This window comes from Lolium rigidum, chromosome 5, assembly GCF_022539505.1.
Source record: "Lolium rigidum isolate FL_2022 chromosome 5, APGP_CSIRO_Lrig_0.1, whole genome shotgun sequence".
NCBI classification, from domain to species: Eukaryota; Viridiplantae; Streptophyta; class Magnoliopsida; order Poales; family Poaceae; genus Lolium; species Lolium rigidum.
In genome coordinates, this window is record NC_061512.1 from 204,161,726 (window position 1) to 204,172,718 (window position 10,993).

Genomic DNA, 10,993 nt, shown 5'->3' on the forward strand with positions numbered 1-10,993 from the left:
TCCAAAAGAAAGCCATGAGCTTAATCGCTTATGTTTTTTTAGATGCTTAATCTCTTATGTTGAGCAAGACATAGCCACCCAAATGGAGAATGAGGCTAGGCAGAATTTCTGAATTAAGGTGCAAAGTTTTGGACACAAAAAAATCTTCTCCAAAGGGTGTTTCCAGATGTAGTCTTCTAAATTGCTCTTGCTGAAAAGCTTCAAGCTCACTCTGCAAGGCTTCATGCTCACATGGTTGCTTGAAAGAAATATCCAGAGACATTACGAAGAATGATAGATGAGGAAATGTGAATTCGAGATCTTCCTGATTCAAATTGTCATTCTAAAGGTGTACTGAAGATCCATCTTTCAGGAAGCAGATAGCTAGGCCCTTAAACTCAGATAGAAGCATGAAGCGACTTCTCCACCAAAAGGAACATTCTATGGTCTTAGCTGGCAGAGCATTCTGGTCGTAAATTTCCAAATGTTCTGAACCAAAATAAGAACAACATGATTTAAATACTTATCCAAGTGTTTCAAAAACAAGCAATCATTCTGAACCCGCAGATCCGTAATACCTAACCCTCCTTTATTTATTTATTTTTGGCTTGCATACCATAGACTAAACTGGTCGTGTTGGATTGTGTTTGGTTAAGTCACCGACCATCCATAAACAATGTCATTTGTATCTATCCAATTTTTCAATAGGGCCTTTGTAAATCTTGAGTGTACTTTACAAAAGGTTATCTAAGCAGTCAATATTTGTAGCTTGTCCTCATATGTGAGAAAATCCGAACATGTTTGAAACATTCTCTCAATCTTTGTAATCAAACATAGGAGACTGAGGTATATTCAGAGCTTCTAATAAGCCATGCATCATTTAGAACAGACTGCGGTAGACAGCCAGGACCAAAAAGAACCTTTGGTACCCTCTTGATAGAAACTAGCAAAAACAGTTGCGGCGGCACGCCGCGCCCAACCCAGAGTTAAAGAATTATTGATGTTTCTTTTAGAATTAAAGGGGCCACGTCCCCTGGTTTCATTTAAGATGCAAACACAAGTGTGACAGTTTTTTTTTGAAGTACAGGAAGGCAGAAACAAGAAAATGAAGAGGAAACTCGATTTTATAGTTTTTTAGAACTGAAGCTTATGTGCTCGCTGAATGAGTTTCTCACAGGCAATCTCCTGGCGCCAACGATCAACAGGATTCACCAGCGGGCAGCTGGACGGATTTCCAATGACAGAGCGCAACAACAGAAAATTCAGGTACATGCAATCTTCAGGAGGCCCCCACACGATGATGGTCCAGAAGTAGCAAATTCTTGTTTAGAAGAGCTAAATGTTTGTCCATGCAAAGAATCTTCCAAGATCTGATTGTACTCCAATTTTTCTCAGGATTTCCTCGACACCTAGCCATTTTACTCCCTGAAAACACAATCTATTACACAATGACCATATGCATCACAACGTTGAGGAGGAAAAGATATTCAAAACTGAATAATTATTTTCACTGAATTGTTATGTTCAAAACTGAATAAAGGATACTTTAAATCATTTTAAATTACGGCTGATGTGGAGGTCTAATAGTAAACAGATGGTAAACAATGTGTTAAAATAGTTAGAAGTGCCTTGCGAATTTTTTTTTGAAGTGATTGGGCTATTGTTCTGTATCGTGGGAAGATCCAAGGTATGAAGGTATGATTACATATGTATGTTCGATTGTTCATAGGCTGTTGAATTGCAGCAGTTTCAAGATCAGTGTCTCTGAAAATTCATTAGAAATATGATAAGGGACATAACATAAGTTGTTACGCCAATGGTCAAGTACTTAATTTCACAGGATACTGTAACTATATAAGTGCACCATTTTGAAACAGTGAGGCAGTGCAATGTGGGCTTCCGCAATTTGAACCAAAGAGGCACTGAAAAATAAATTAGTTGCTGCTTAACAAAATGACTCACCTATAATAGGTGGTAGCTAAAATGGAAGCTAACAAATGAGTTTCTGCAATATATTTATAATACTCCCCAAATTATAAAGAATAGACCATCCTACCAACGCATTTAGATAGGGACTTTCCATGATGATTTAGATTTTTTGAAACATGTTTGAACCCACAGGGAATTGTCTTTACTGAGATAGAAAATGTCTTTACTGAGATAGAACATGAATATCATCAAATAAGGAGCAAGACTACAAATGAGTTCTAACATATATCTTTCTCGGTATTTATCTCGCAATGGCAAGCAAAAAAGGACCATCTGTGTATATATTCTTGTTCATACAGAGTTCATGACAGTCCTATAACTATAAGCTTCACTTTGCTTAGTGGATGTATAAGATAGTCCCCATTTTTTCACTAAAAAATGAATCAATGCATCTATAAACTGTACTGCTGCAATCAGTAGTAAAATGAACATAAATAATCTGAAGATATTGTAATAAATATACAATTTGATCTTATATAAGCATCATTGAACGTTCATGTTGGACACTATGTATTGAAAAAATATACCCTGTCAAGGAAATATTCGCCTGATAAAGAAGAATCTATCTCCATGATTATCACTGTAAATATAAAACAGAAGAGAAACAGGGAAAGAAAGTCACATTTTTGTTTGCCCAGGCTCCTTTTTGCATGTGGTGATATATAAGTATTGGCCTACAAATATATGACAGAAGCATCGGAGACTTGCATGTTCTAAGATTAGTTTGTCAGTTCTAAACAGTACTACCAAAGTAAAGTGATGCGTGGCTGGAATCTTATATCACAAAACTGAATTTTATTTTTCAGAATACATTTACGCATCACCTGAAAGCGTATGTTGCACATTGCTCGCTTCCTTCGTTTCCTTATTGGAATTGGCTGTGATACTGAAACAGTAGAGATGACTCAGTTTTGGAGCTTCATCGGAGGTCTTTCAAATACTTCTTCATGAACAAACTAATCCATTAGCTCCAAGCCCTTTCAATTTCTTCAATTCCGGGTGCTACTGAATCAAAAAACTTGTCTCTTCCTTATTGAGATAACAGGGTGAAAGATTACTCGTGACCCTAAAAACAATTGCTGAAGAAGCATTACTCGATAAATTAACTGAAAAGTCCAAACCATGTAAATCTAGGAAAACTCACTCCGAAAATTAAAGCGAGGAAATACAGGTGTGTCTACAGCTAGCATATTCTGCAAGCAGACATGGTTGGTTTAATAAGTTAATCAAAGAACATTGTTATGCACCAACGGGAAATCCTTAATTTTACACTATCAAATTTCAGGGCTGATAACAATGGACGAACACTATTAATCCTTGAAACAAAACCATACCAGAAATGATATGGCCGAGTAATTTTGTATTCACGAATAAAAATACTGACATCTCTACAGTCATTGTATTTGATATAACAAACTGCTTTATTGCTTTAAGATGAAAGTTAATTATCCCTATGAAAATGCTTATGTGAGTAATCACCCCTACTCCATGCACAATTTAGTTGGCAACTTACTTATGAATTAGATTTCAGCTACTATAGTAGCAGTATGTTAGAAAACTGTGGTAAAACTGTGTTTGGCTTGATCAGCAAAAGGAATCAAATCATGGCACAAAACTGAATCAGGAATACTATCCTTAGATGTAAATATAAGATTGAAACCAAATATGAGGTAATTCTAGTTTCCGTAGCAGATTATTTGTTAAGAACCCGTAAAAAATAGCCGATCATTGTGTTAAAAGTTAAGCAAATTTTGCTAGTGATATAAGACAGTAGTAACGTTATTCAAGTATGTCGTATTAAAAATTTCATCTAAACTTTACAATGTAATATGACAGTGAAAAGACAGAGCACACATGGGCTGAGAGAAGGTACTCATATTCTGTATTCTCACATCATGCTATGCTTTCAACATTTCAGATAGAATTACATGATGAAAGCTAGTATTTGCTTAATCAAGGGGCATATATTCTTATGTGTTTTCATGTTCTCACCAAACCTGAAAGCAATGAAGTATTCGTATACTTAATTTTATTTCCATCTAAACAAAACCACGGGAACCACAGAAGGCACATAAAACATCCAAATCGATATTCATCTAATGTATAAGGAACAGGACCAAAGTTGGAAATTGTTGGAGAAACTGGATCCTCACCATGTCATCGTGCAGGCAACACACCACCTGGTGCTGAGCCAGGGCATCGCGTTTGGAGGGGCACTGACAGCTACTGGAGTGGAGATGTAGCACCTCCCCGATGGCGTTGTGGAGAAGACGAATCAGCACCTGCCGGAGAGGGATCCCGGCGCTGCGGAGCTGACTCACCCATCGCTGCACCGCCTCAGACGCATCTCCAAGCTAGGAAGAGCGCGCGGAAGGGAGGGCCTGGGCCTGGCGGCAGCAGTTAGAAAGACGGAGAAACCTGAGATATTGTAGTCGACCGCTCGCGCTGCCTTATTTCGTCAAGGACGACAGTGACGGCGGCGCACATCAGGGGATTGAGGATGTGGAGCTCGGCCGGACGGCAGGCGCAGCGCTCCTTCCGCCGCCGCCGCTCCTCCCCTGCTGCTCTCCTCCATGCTCCGGTCGACGTTCCCCAGCGGCGCCCGACAGCCCGTGCAGCCAAGCTGGCGCGGCGGGTTTCGGCCGTCCGGGAAGCCTGCGGGCCTGGGGCGGCAAGCCGGACTGCTGTTGCCGGCGCCGCTGCTTCCCTGCTGCTGTTGCTGTCTCCTGCCGCAGCGGCACCACCAAGAGGGCCAAAAACCGCACCAAAAATCAAGCGACCAGGACTCCTCCCCCAACCTCAAAGCGGGAGAACTCTAGGCAATGGAGAAGATCAGGAGCGAGATCAGAGGAGAAAGAGGAGAGAGAGAAAATCATGGGATGAAAAGAGAGCTGAGAGGGAACGGAAAGGAGGCAGACCCGCTTTGACGAAGCGCCACCGCCACTAGCCCACTACGACGACTACAGACACACAGCGTCGAAGCGCCGCCGCCACTACCACGCCTGCCGCCTGCATCACCAATCTCGTCCACTCCGCCATGGTCGTCAACCCCGCGCCACTCCTCCTCGCCGACCTAGCACCATCCGCCGCCGCTTGCCGTGGAGTCCGAACGCGCCGGCCGTCGCTGCAGCTGCCGCTCCCCGTGAAGAAGTAACAACGCCGGCCACCAAGGAGCTGAGGAGGCGATGAACGAAGCGGAGCCGACGATGCACCGGCCAACACTTCCTCTCCGTGGGTGCTCTAGAATTTGTATCCTCACCGCCGAACGTTGGGCCAGATGGGATGGGGAGAGAAAGACGTGTAGGAGTTCTATTCTAGAAAGTCCATGCAGCATCGGTAAGTAGACAAAAAATCAGTCAAAGCGGTGTGAGAAAGGTATGAAAACTACTCGGGACCTACAACAAAAGAAAATACTACACACACCTAGAAGTGAACACCACATGAGAAATCAGGGTAGTTAAAATAAGAAAGAAGAGCAAGGTACACCCAGAACTACACACGGAACAGCAGCGATGCACACTATAACACGTGTCAGCTAACAGCTTAGGCTCAAAAAAACCCAAAAATCTGAGAAAAATCGAAGTTGTTCATTTTAGTATAGTAGTTATGCTCAAGTTACAAGTGAGTGCTGCTGACACTAAGCATGACCACTGAATTAGCAGCCACGATTTAGTTAATGCTCATTGGTGTTGTTGGTGTTCCCCGTGGGATTGCCCTCAAACCGGCTAATTCTGAAATGCTGGAGCTCCACCCCGGCCTCTGCGGCGGTTCTCGCCTCGCCATGGATGGCCATCTCGGCAAGGATGATCCCCACCGCTGGCCCCATCTTGAAGCCGTGGCCCGAGAACCCGGCCCCGATCACCACGTCCTGACCGAACTCCCCGCCGAGGAAGTCGATCACGAAGTCCTTGTCCGGAGTCATGGAGTACATGCACGACTGCCGAACGACCGGCCCACCGGCCGTCTCCACGTGCCCCGGCATGAACTCCTCGATCCACTGCGCGACGCGCGCGGCGGCGTCGTCAACCCCAGAGCTCCAGTCTCGTCTGTCCGGGTCGCACGGCGGCCCGCTGTCGTAGTTGATCTTGATCAGGCCCGGGAGCTCCAGCGAGGGCGTGCTGTACACGTGCGGGTCGCCGTGGCTCGAGAAGGTCGGGAACCCGGCCTCCGCCGTGAGCTCGTGCTCGTGGCCCGGCTTGATCTTCCAGTAGAGCGAGAGCATGTGCAGCGGCTGGATGGGCAGGTCCATGCCGGCGACTGACTTGACCAGCTTGCTCGTCCACGCGCCGACCGTCACGACGCACTTGGCGCCGTGGAACTCCTCGCCTTTGCTCGTTACCACTCGGACACCGGTGGTATTCTTGGCGATGCCGACAACCTCCGTGTTGTCCCTGACGACGGCGCCCTTGCTGACGGCCAGCGCCTGGAACATGGCGACGGCCTTGGTGGCGTTGAGCACGCCGCCGCCGAGCTCGCTCACCGCGGTCACCCACCCGTCGTCCGGGACGCGGAACACGCCCGGCCACCTCTCGTCCACGTCCACCTCCGCGCCGCCCCCGTTCCTGACGGCGGCGAGGAGCGAGGCGTCGCTCCGCGGGCCGATGGAGAGGTGCGCCGACGGGGTGAGCACGCGGTAGCCGGCGTCCGCCTCGGCGCCGGCCCAGAGGCGGCGCGCGAGGCGGACCATGGGCGGGTAGTGCGGCTTGGGGTAGGCGTCGCGAATGGTACGCGACAGCCCGTTGGAGGAGCCGAGGTGGTGCAGCAGGTCGAAGCGCTCGAGGAGCAGGACGGTCGCGCCGTGGGACGCCGCCGCGTGCGCCGCGCAGCTGCCCATGATGCCCGCGCCCAGCACGATCACGTCGAAGCTAGACTCTGCGGTCATGGCGCCGACACTACTTTATCGAAAAAAAATGGCGCCAACACTTGAACGCTAGCTCGATCAGTTGCTCTGGGATGTTGCTTTCCGGTGCACGATCGAATTAGCAGGTCAGTGCTCTACTTATTAAGGATTGGCAAGCAGTAATACTATTTACGAGCGACAGAGAGAGTGGAGCCAACAACCAAGGAGAAAAGTCAGTACAATTTTGAATCGAAATCTGACCCCAGCTAGCTGCACCTAGACAGAAATCCTAGACAAAAAGATTCAGATAGTTTTGGGCACACCTCGTGTCTGGGCAGTCGTAAGCGCTGACGCTACGTTTCGATGAACAATAGCGAGCTATCACAATCAGATGAGATAACCAAAACGTGCTGCTATATGACAACCTAAACAATACCGGTAGGATCGGATAAAACCAAATCGACGCAACATGGATGAATGGATGATCCTGGGGTGAAAGTGTCTAGAACTTACGAGGAAAGAACTGAACCTTTTCCAGTCATCGATGCTAAACTTTTTCGACTCCAGGCTCAGGCTAATGTTTCGCATGAAAACATGGGTTGAAAACAGATAGGCTCACCCAAAGTGCAAACTCCAATAGTCATGTCCTAGTCAAAACAAGAAACGAAATAGTACTAAAAAAGGAATCAGCCCATTCCTGCATTCTACCAGAAGGAGCCTTCAGACTTCAGAGTTGATAAATCGAAATGATACCAACCATTTCACAATACATCAGGCGCCCGTATTTCGCAGATGATTAAGAAGTTGCATCTTGCATCGACCCGGGCTTTTTTTTTTGCAGCTAAAAGGAAGTATATTAAGCACATGATCAACACATTCGGGACCTTTATCTAAAAAACACATTCAGGACCAGAACCAATTAAGGCATACAGCTAGGAGTTCGTGACTCTGTCTTTCTGTAGTTCCCACTTCGCAGGACAATGACTAAGCCAATTTTACAATCGATCCATTTTTTACAAAAGAAATATTCCTACTACTTAACAGACTCTAGATAGTTGTATCTAGTACTAGTACAAACTACCTTATTAAGATTAAATAAGCACAGAAGGTTAGCTCTTTATGACTGGAAAAAGAAGTACTTCGGGTCTGTTCCGAAGAGACTTGAGAAGCAACGAAATCAACTCGCTCTGCTGATGTCGAGAACAGATGAACAAAGTATAGCTGAGCGGAAACGCATTTTATCAGATATGGATGAGCTCTTGTATAGGGAGGAGCTTATGTGGTTGCAGCGGTCTCGCGTAGCGTGGCTTAAGGAGGGTGATCGGAACACTAGGTATTTTCATAGGAAGGCATCCTGGCAACAAAAGAAGAACCGTATAAGCAAGCTGAAAAGAAGTGATGGGTCATGGGCTACAGACCCCGTGGAGATGGGACAGATGGCCTCTTCCTTTTTCCAAAACCTGTACGCCAAAGAAGATAATCTGGAGCCAGACATTGTGCTAGGCCTAATGAATGCTTGTGTGACCGATGAGATGAATGCAAAATTGTGTGCACCATTCACTGAAAAAGAAATTAGCGACGCACTTTTTCAGATTGGGCCTTTGAAAGCACCAGGTCCGGACGGCTTCCCTGCTCTTTTTCTTCAGCGTAATTGGGGTCTTCTTAAAGTTGATGTGATCAGGGCAGTTCAACGTTTTTTTGAGGAGGGAATCATGCCTGATGATGTTAACAATACAGCTATCGTTCTGGTTCCAAAGAAGAATGACCCGACAGAACTAAAGGACTTCCGCCCCATTAGCCTTTGTAACGTTCTTTTCAAGGTGGTTTCTAAATGCCTTGTTAATCGTCTCCGACCAATTCTTGAGGACATAATTTCCCCTACACAGAGTGCTTTTATTCCTGGACGGATGATCACTGACAACGCACTCATTGCTTTCGAGTGTATTCATGCGATTCAAAGTAACTCCCGGGACCGGGCTGGTTTTTGCGCGTACAAGTTGGATATGGAAAAGGCGTATGATCGTGTGGACTGGCGTTTCTTAGAAGGTGCCATGGCGAAATTGGGCTTTCATCGTTCGTGGATACGGTGGGTGATGCAATGTGTGACCACCGTACGTTATTCTATTCGCCTGAATGGACAAAGTTTGGACACCTTTGCACCAACACGAGGATTGCGCCAAGGCGATCCTTTGTCGCCCTATATTTTTCTCCTGGTTGCGGATGGACTCTCACGACTAATTCAGCATGAGGTGGATAGTGGGGCTCTACAGGACTTACATATCAGCAGGCATGGACCGGGGGTGTCGCATTTACTCTTTGCCGATGATAGTTTGCTATTTTTCCAAGGTACTGGCCAGAAAGCCCAGTTGATACAGTCAGTGCTTCAACAATACGAACGAAGCACCGGCCAGCTTATTAGTCTTGGAAAGTGCTCTATCCTCTATGCCGATCGATGCACCGCTGAAGCCAAAACTGAAATCAAGCAGATCCTAAAGTATGAGACCGAGAGTTTCGAGGAGAAGTACCTCGGCTTGCCGGTACCAGAGGGACGACTTAAAAAAGGGAAATTCCAGGCCACCAAGGACAAGTTCCATAAGCATGCAAATGACTGGATGGAGAAATACTCGTCGCGCGGCGCGAAGGATGTATTAATAAAGGCCGTTCTTCAAGCTTTGCCTACATATGTGATGGGTATCTTCAAGTTTCCCACCTGCCTCACCGAAGAATTGACGAAAGTGGTGCGTGGTTTTTGGTGGGGGGACGAGCATGATAGGCGCAAAATGCACTGGCTTTCTTGGGACAAAGTGGCGAAACCAAAGGCTCATGGAGGCATGGGGTTCCGTGATATGCGAGTGTTCAACCAAGCATTGCTGGCTCGGCAGGCATGGCGGCTGATCCACTACCCGGACAGTTTGTGTGCTCGCATCATGAAGGCCAAGTACTACCCAAATGGCAACCTCTTGGACACCGCTTTTATTCAAAATACGTCAGCCTCATGGCAGGGTATCATGCACGGACTCGAGCTTCTGAAGCAAGGTGCTATTTGGCGTATTGGTGATGGCTCCCAAGTTAAAATTTGGTGGGATAAATGGTTGCCTCGGCAGGATGTTAAACGATCAGGATCCTAATCGAAGACGAGGACGATCCTACCGTGAAGATGATGAGTAGATAACTCTGATGTTTGTTAGTAGTTATGTTGTAATCTTAACAACCTGTAACCCTAGCTCATTGAGCAATATATATACAGAGCCATGCCGATGCTCTAAGCACGGCAAACCAATCTACCGCCTCTCTTCCTCTCTTACTTTCACATGGTATCAGAGCCAAACACTCCAACCATCGATGGCTCCAACCACCTCGCCGTCCACAACTCCGATCAACATCGCGGCCACGCTCAGCGCCGCCATCTCCATCAAGCTCGACCAGGAGAACTACCTGCTCTGGAAAGTGTAGGCACTGCCGGCCCTCTACGGCAATGACTTGTTCGGGTTCGTTGATGGCTCCAATCCAGCACCACCAAAGCGCGTCCCTGCCGCCACCGGGAGCTCCGATCAGATCGACAACCCGGAGTACGCCGCATGGCGCAAGCAGGACCAGCAGGTCCTCAGCGGCTTGCTCACCTCCCTCACTCCTGCTGTCCTCGGCGACGTCCAGCTGTTGAAGACGTCGGCACAAGTCTGGGAGGCGCTCGATCGGACCTTCGCGTCCAGGTCCAAGGCGCGGATCGTGCAGCTTCGCACCGCGCTCGTGAAGCCCAAGAAGAGGGACATGACGATGTCCACGTACTTCCACCACACCAAGAAGATCGCCGATACCATGGCGACTATCGGCAACCCACTCGCCGACGACGAGATCGTCTCATACATCTTGGCCGGCCTGGGTGAAGATCACGAAAACTTCACCACGTCGATGACCGTGATTGCCGCCAACGAGGACTTCACCCTGAGTGATCTGTACGGTCATCTGACGGCATACGAGGCAAGGACCGGCGGTCGCACGACGAGCGGCCACAACGACGCACCGTTCTCCGCCAACCACGCCTTCCGCGGCAGCGGGCGTGGGAACTTCCAGCCGTGGCGGAGGAGGCCGCGGCCGTGGCGATGGAGGACGCGGCAACGGCGGAGGTCGCTACGGCGGCTACAACGGTGGCGGCTACAATGGCGGCGGCTACAACGGAGGAGGTCA

The 10,993-nt window shown here is 47.5% G+C and overlaps 1 protein-coding gene and 1 long non-coding RNA gene across 3 annotated transcripts; both read right to left on the bottom strand.

The window, feature by feature from the left end:
- Window positions 1-892: 892 nt before the first annotated feature.
- On the bottom strand, window positions 893-4,503 carry LOC124658432. Of its 2 annotated transcripts, none has more exons than XR_006989190.1 (3): window positions 4,122-4,503; window positions 2,793-3,034; window positions 893-1,404 (listed from the first exon to the last, which is right to left on the bottom strand). It is a non-coding gene; the product is annotated as an uncharacterized LOC124658432 (long non-coding RNA). The 2 variants fall into 2 exon arrangements; XR_006989191.1 differs by having other exon boundaries at window positions 2,793-3,047.
- A 1,056-nt stretch (window positions 4,504-5,559) lies between these two features.
- LOC124656519 (probable sarcosine oxidase) lies at window positions 5,560-6,926 on the bottom strand. The gene has a single exon (XM_047195246.1). The coding sequence runs from the start codon at window positions 6,848-6,850 to the stop codon at window positions 5,642-5,644; it is 1,209 nt and encodes a 402-aa protein (XP_047051202.1). The 5' UTR covers window positions 6,851-6,926; the 3' UTR covers window positions 5,560-5,641.
- Window positions 6,927-10,993: the final 4,067 nt, after the last annotated feature.

Bases quoted from the DNA above. Each gene is read 5' to 3' on its own strand.
- LOC124656519 (XM_047195246.1), bottom strand. From the start codon at position 6,850: ATGACCGCAGAGTCTAGCTTCGACGTGATCGTGCTGGGCGCGGGCATC.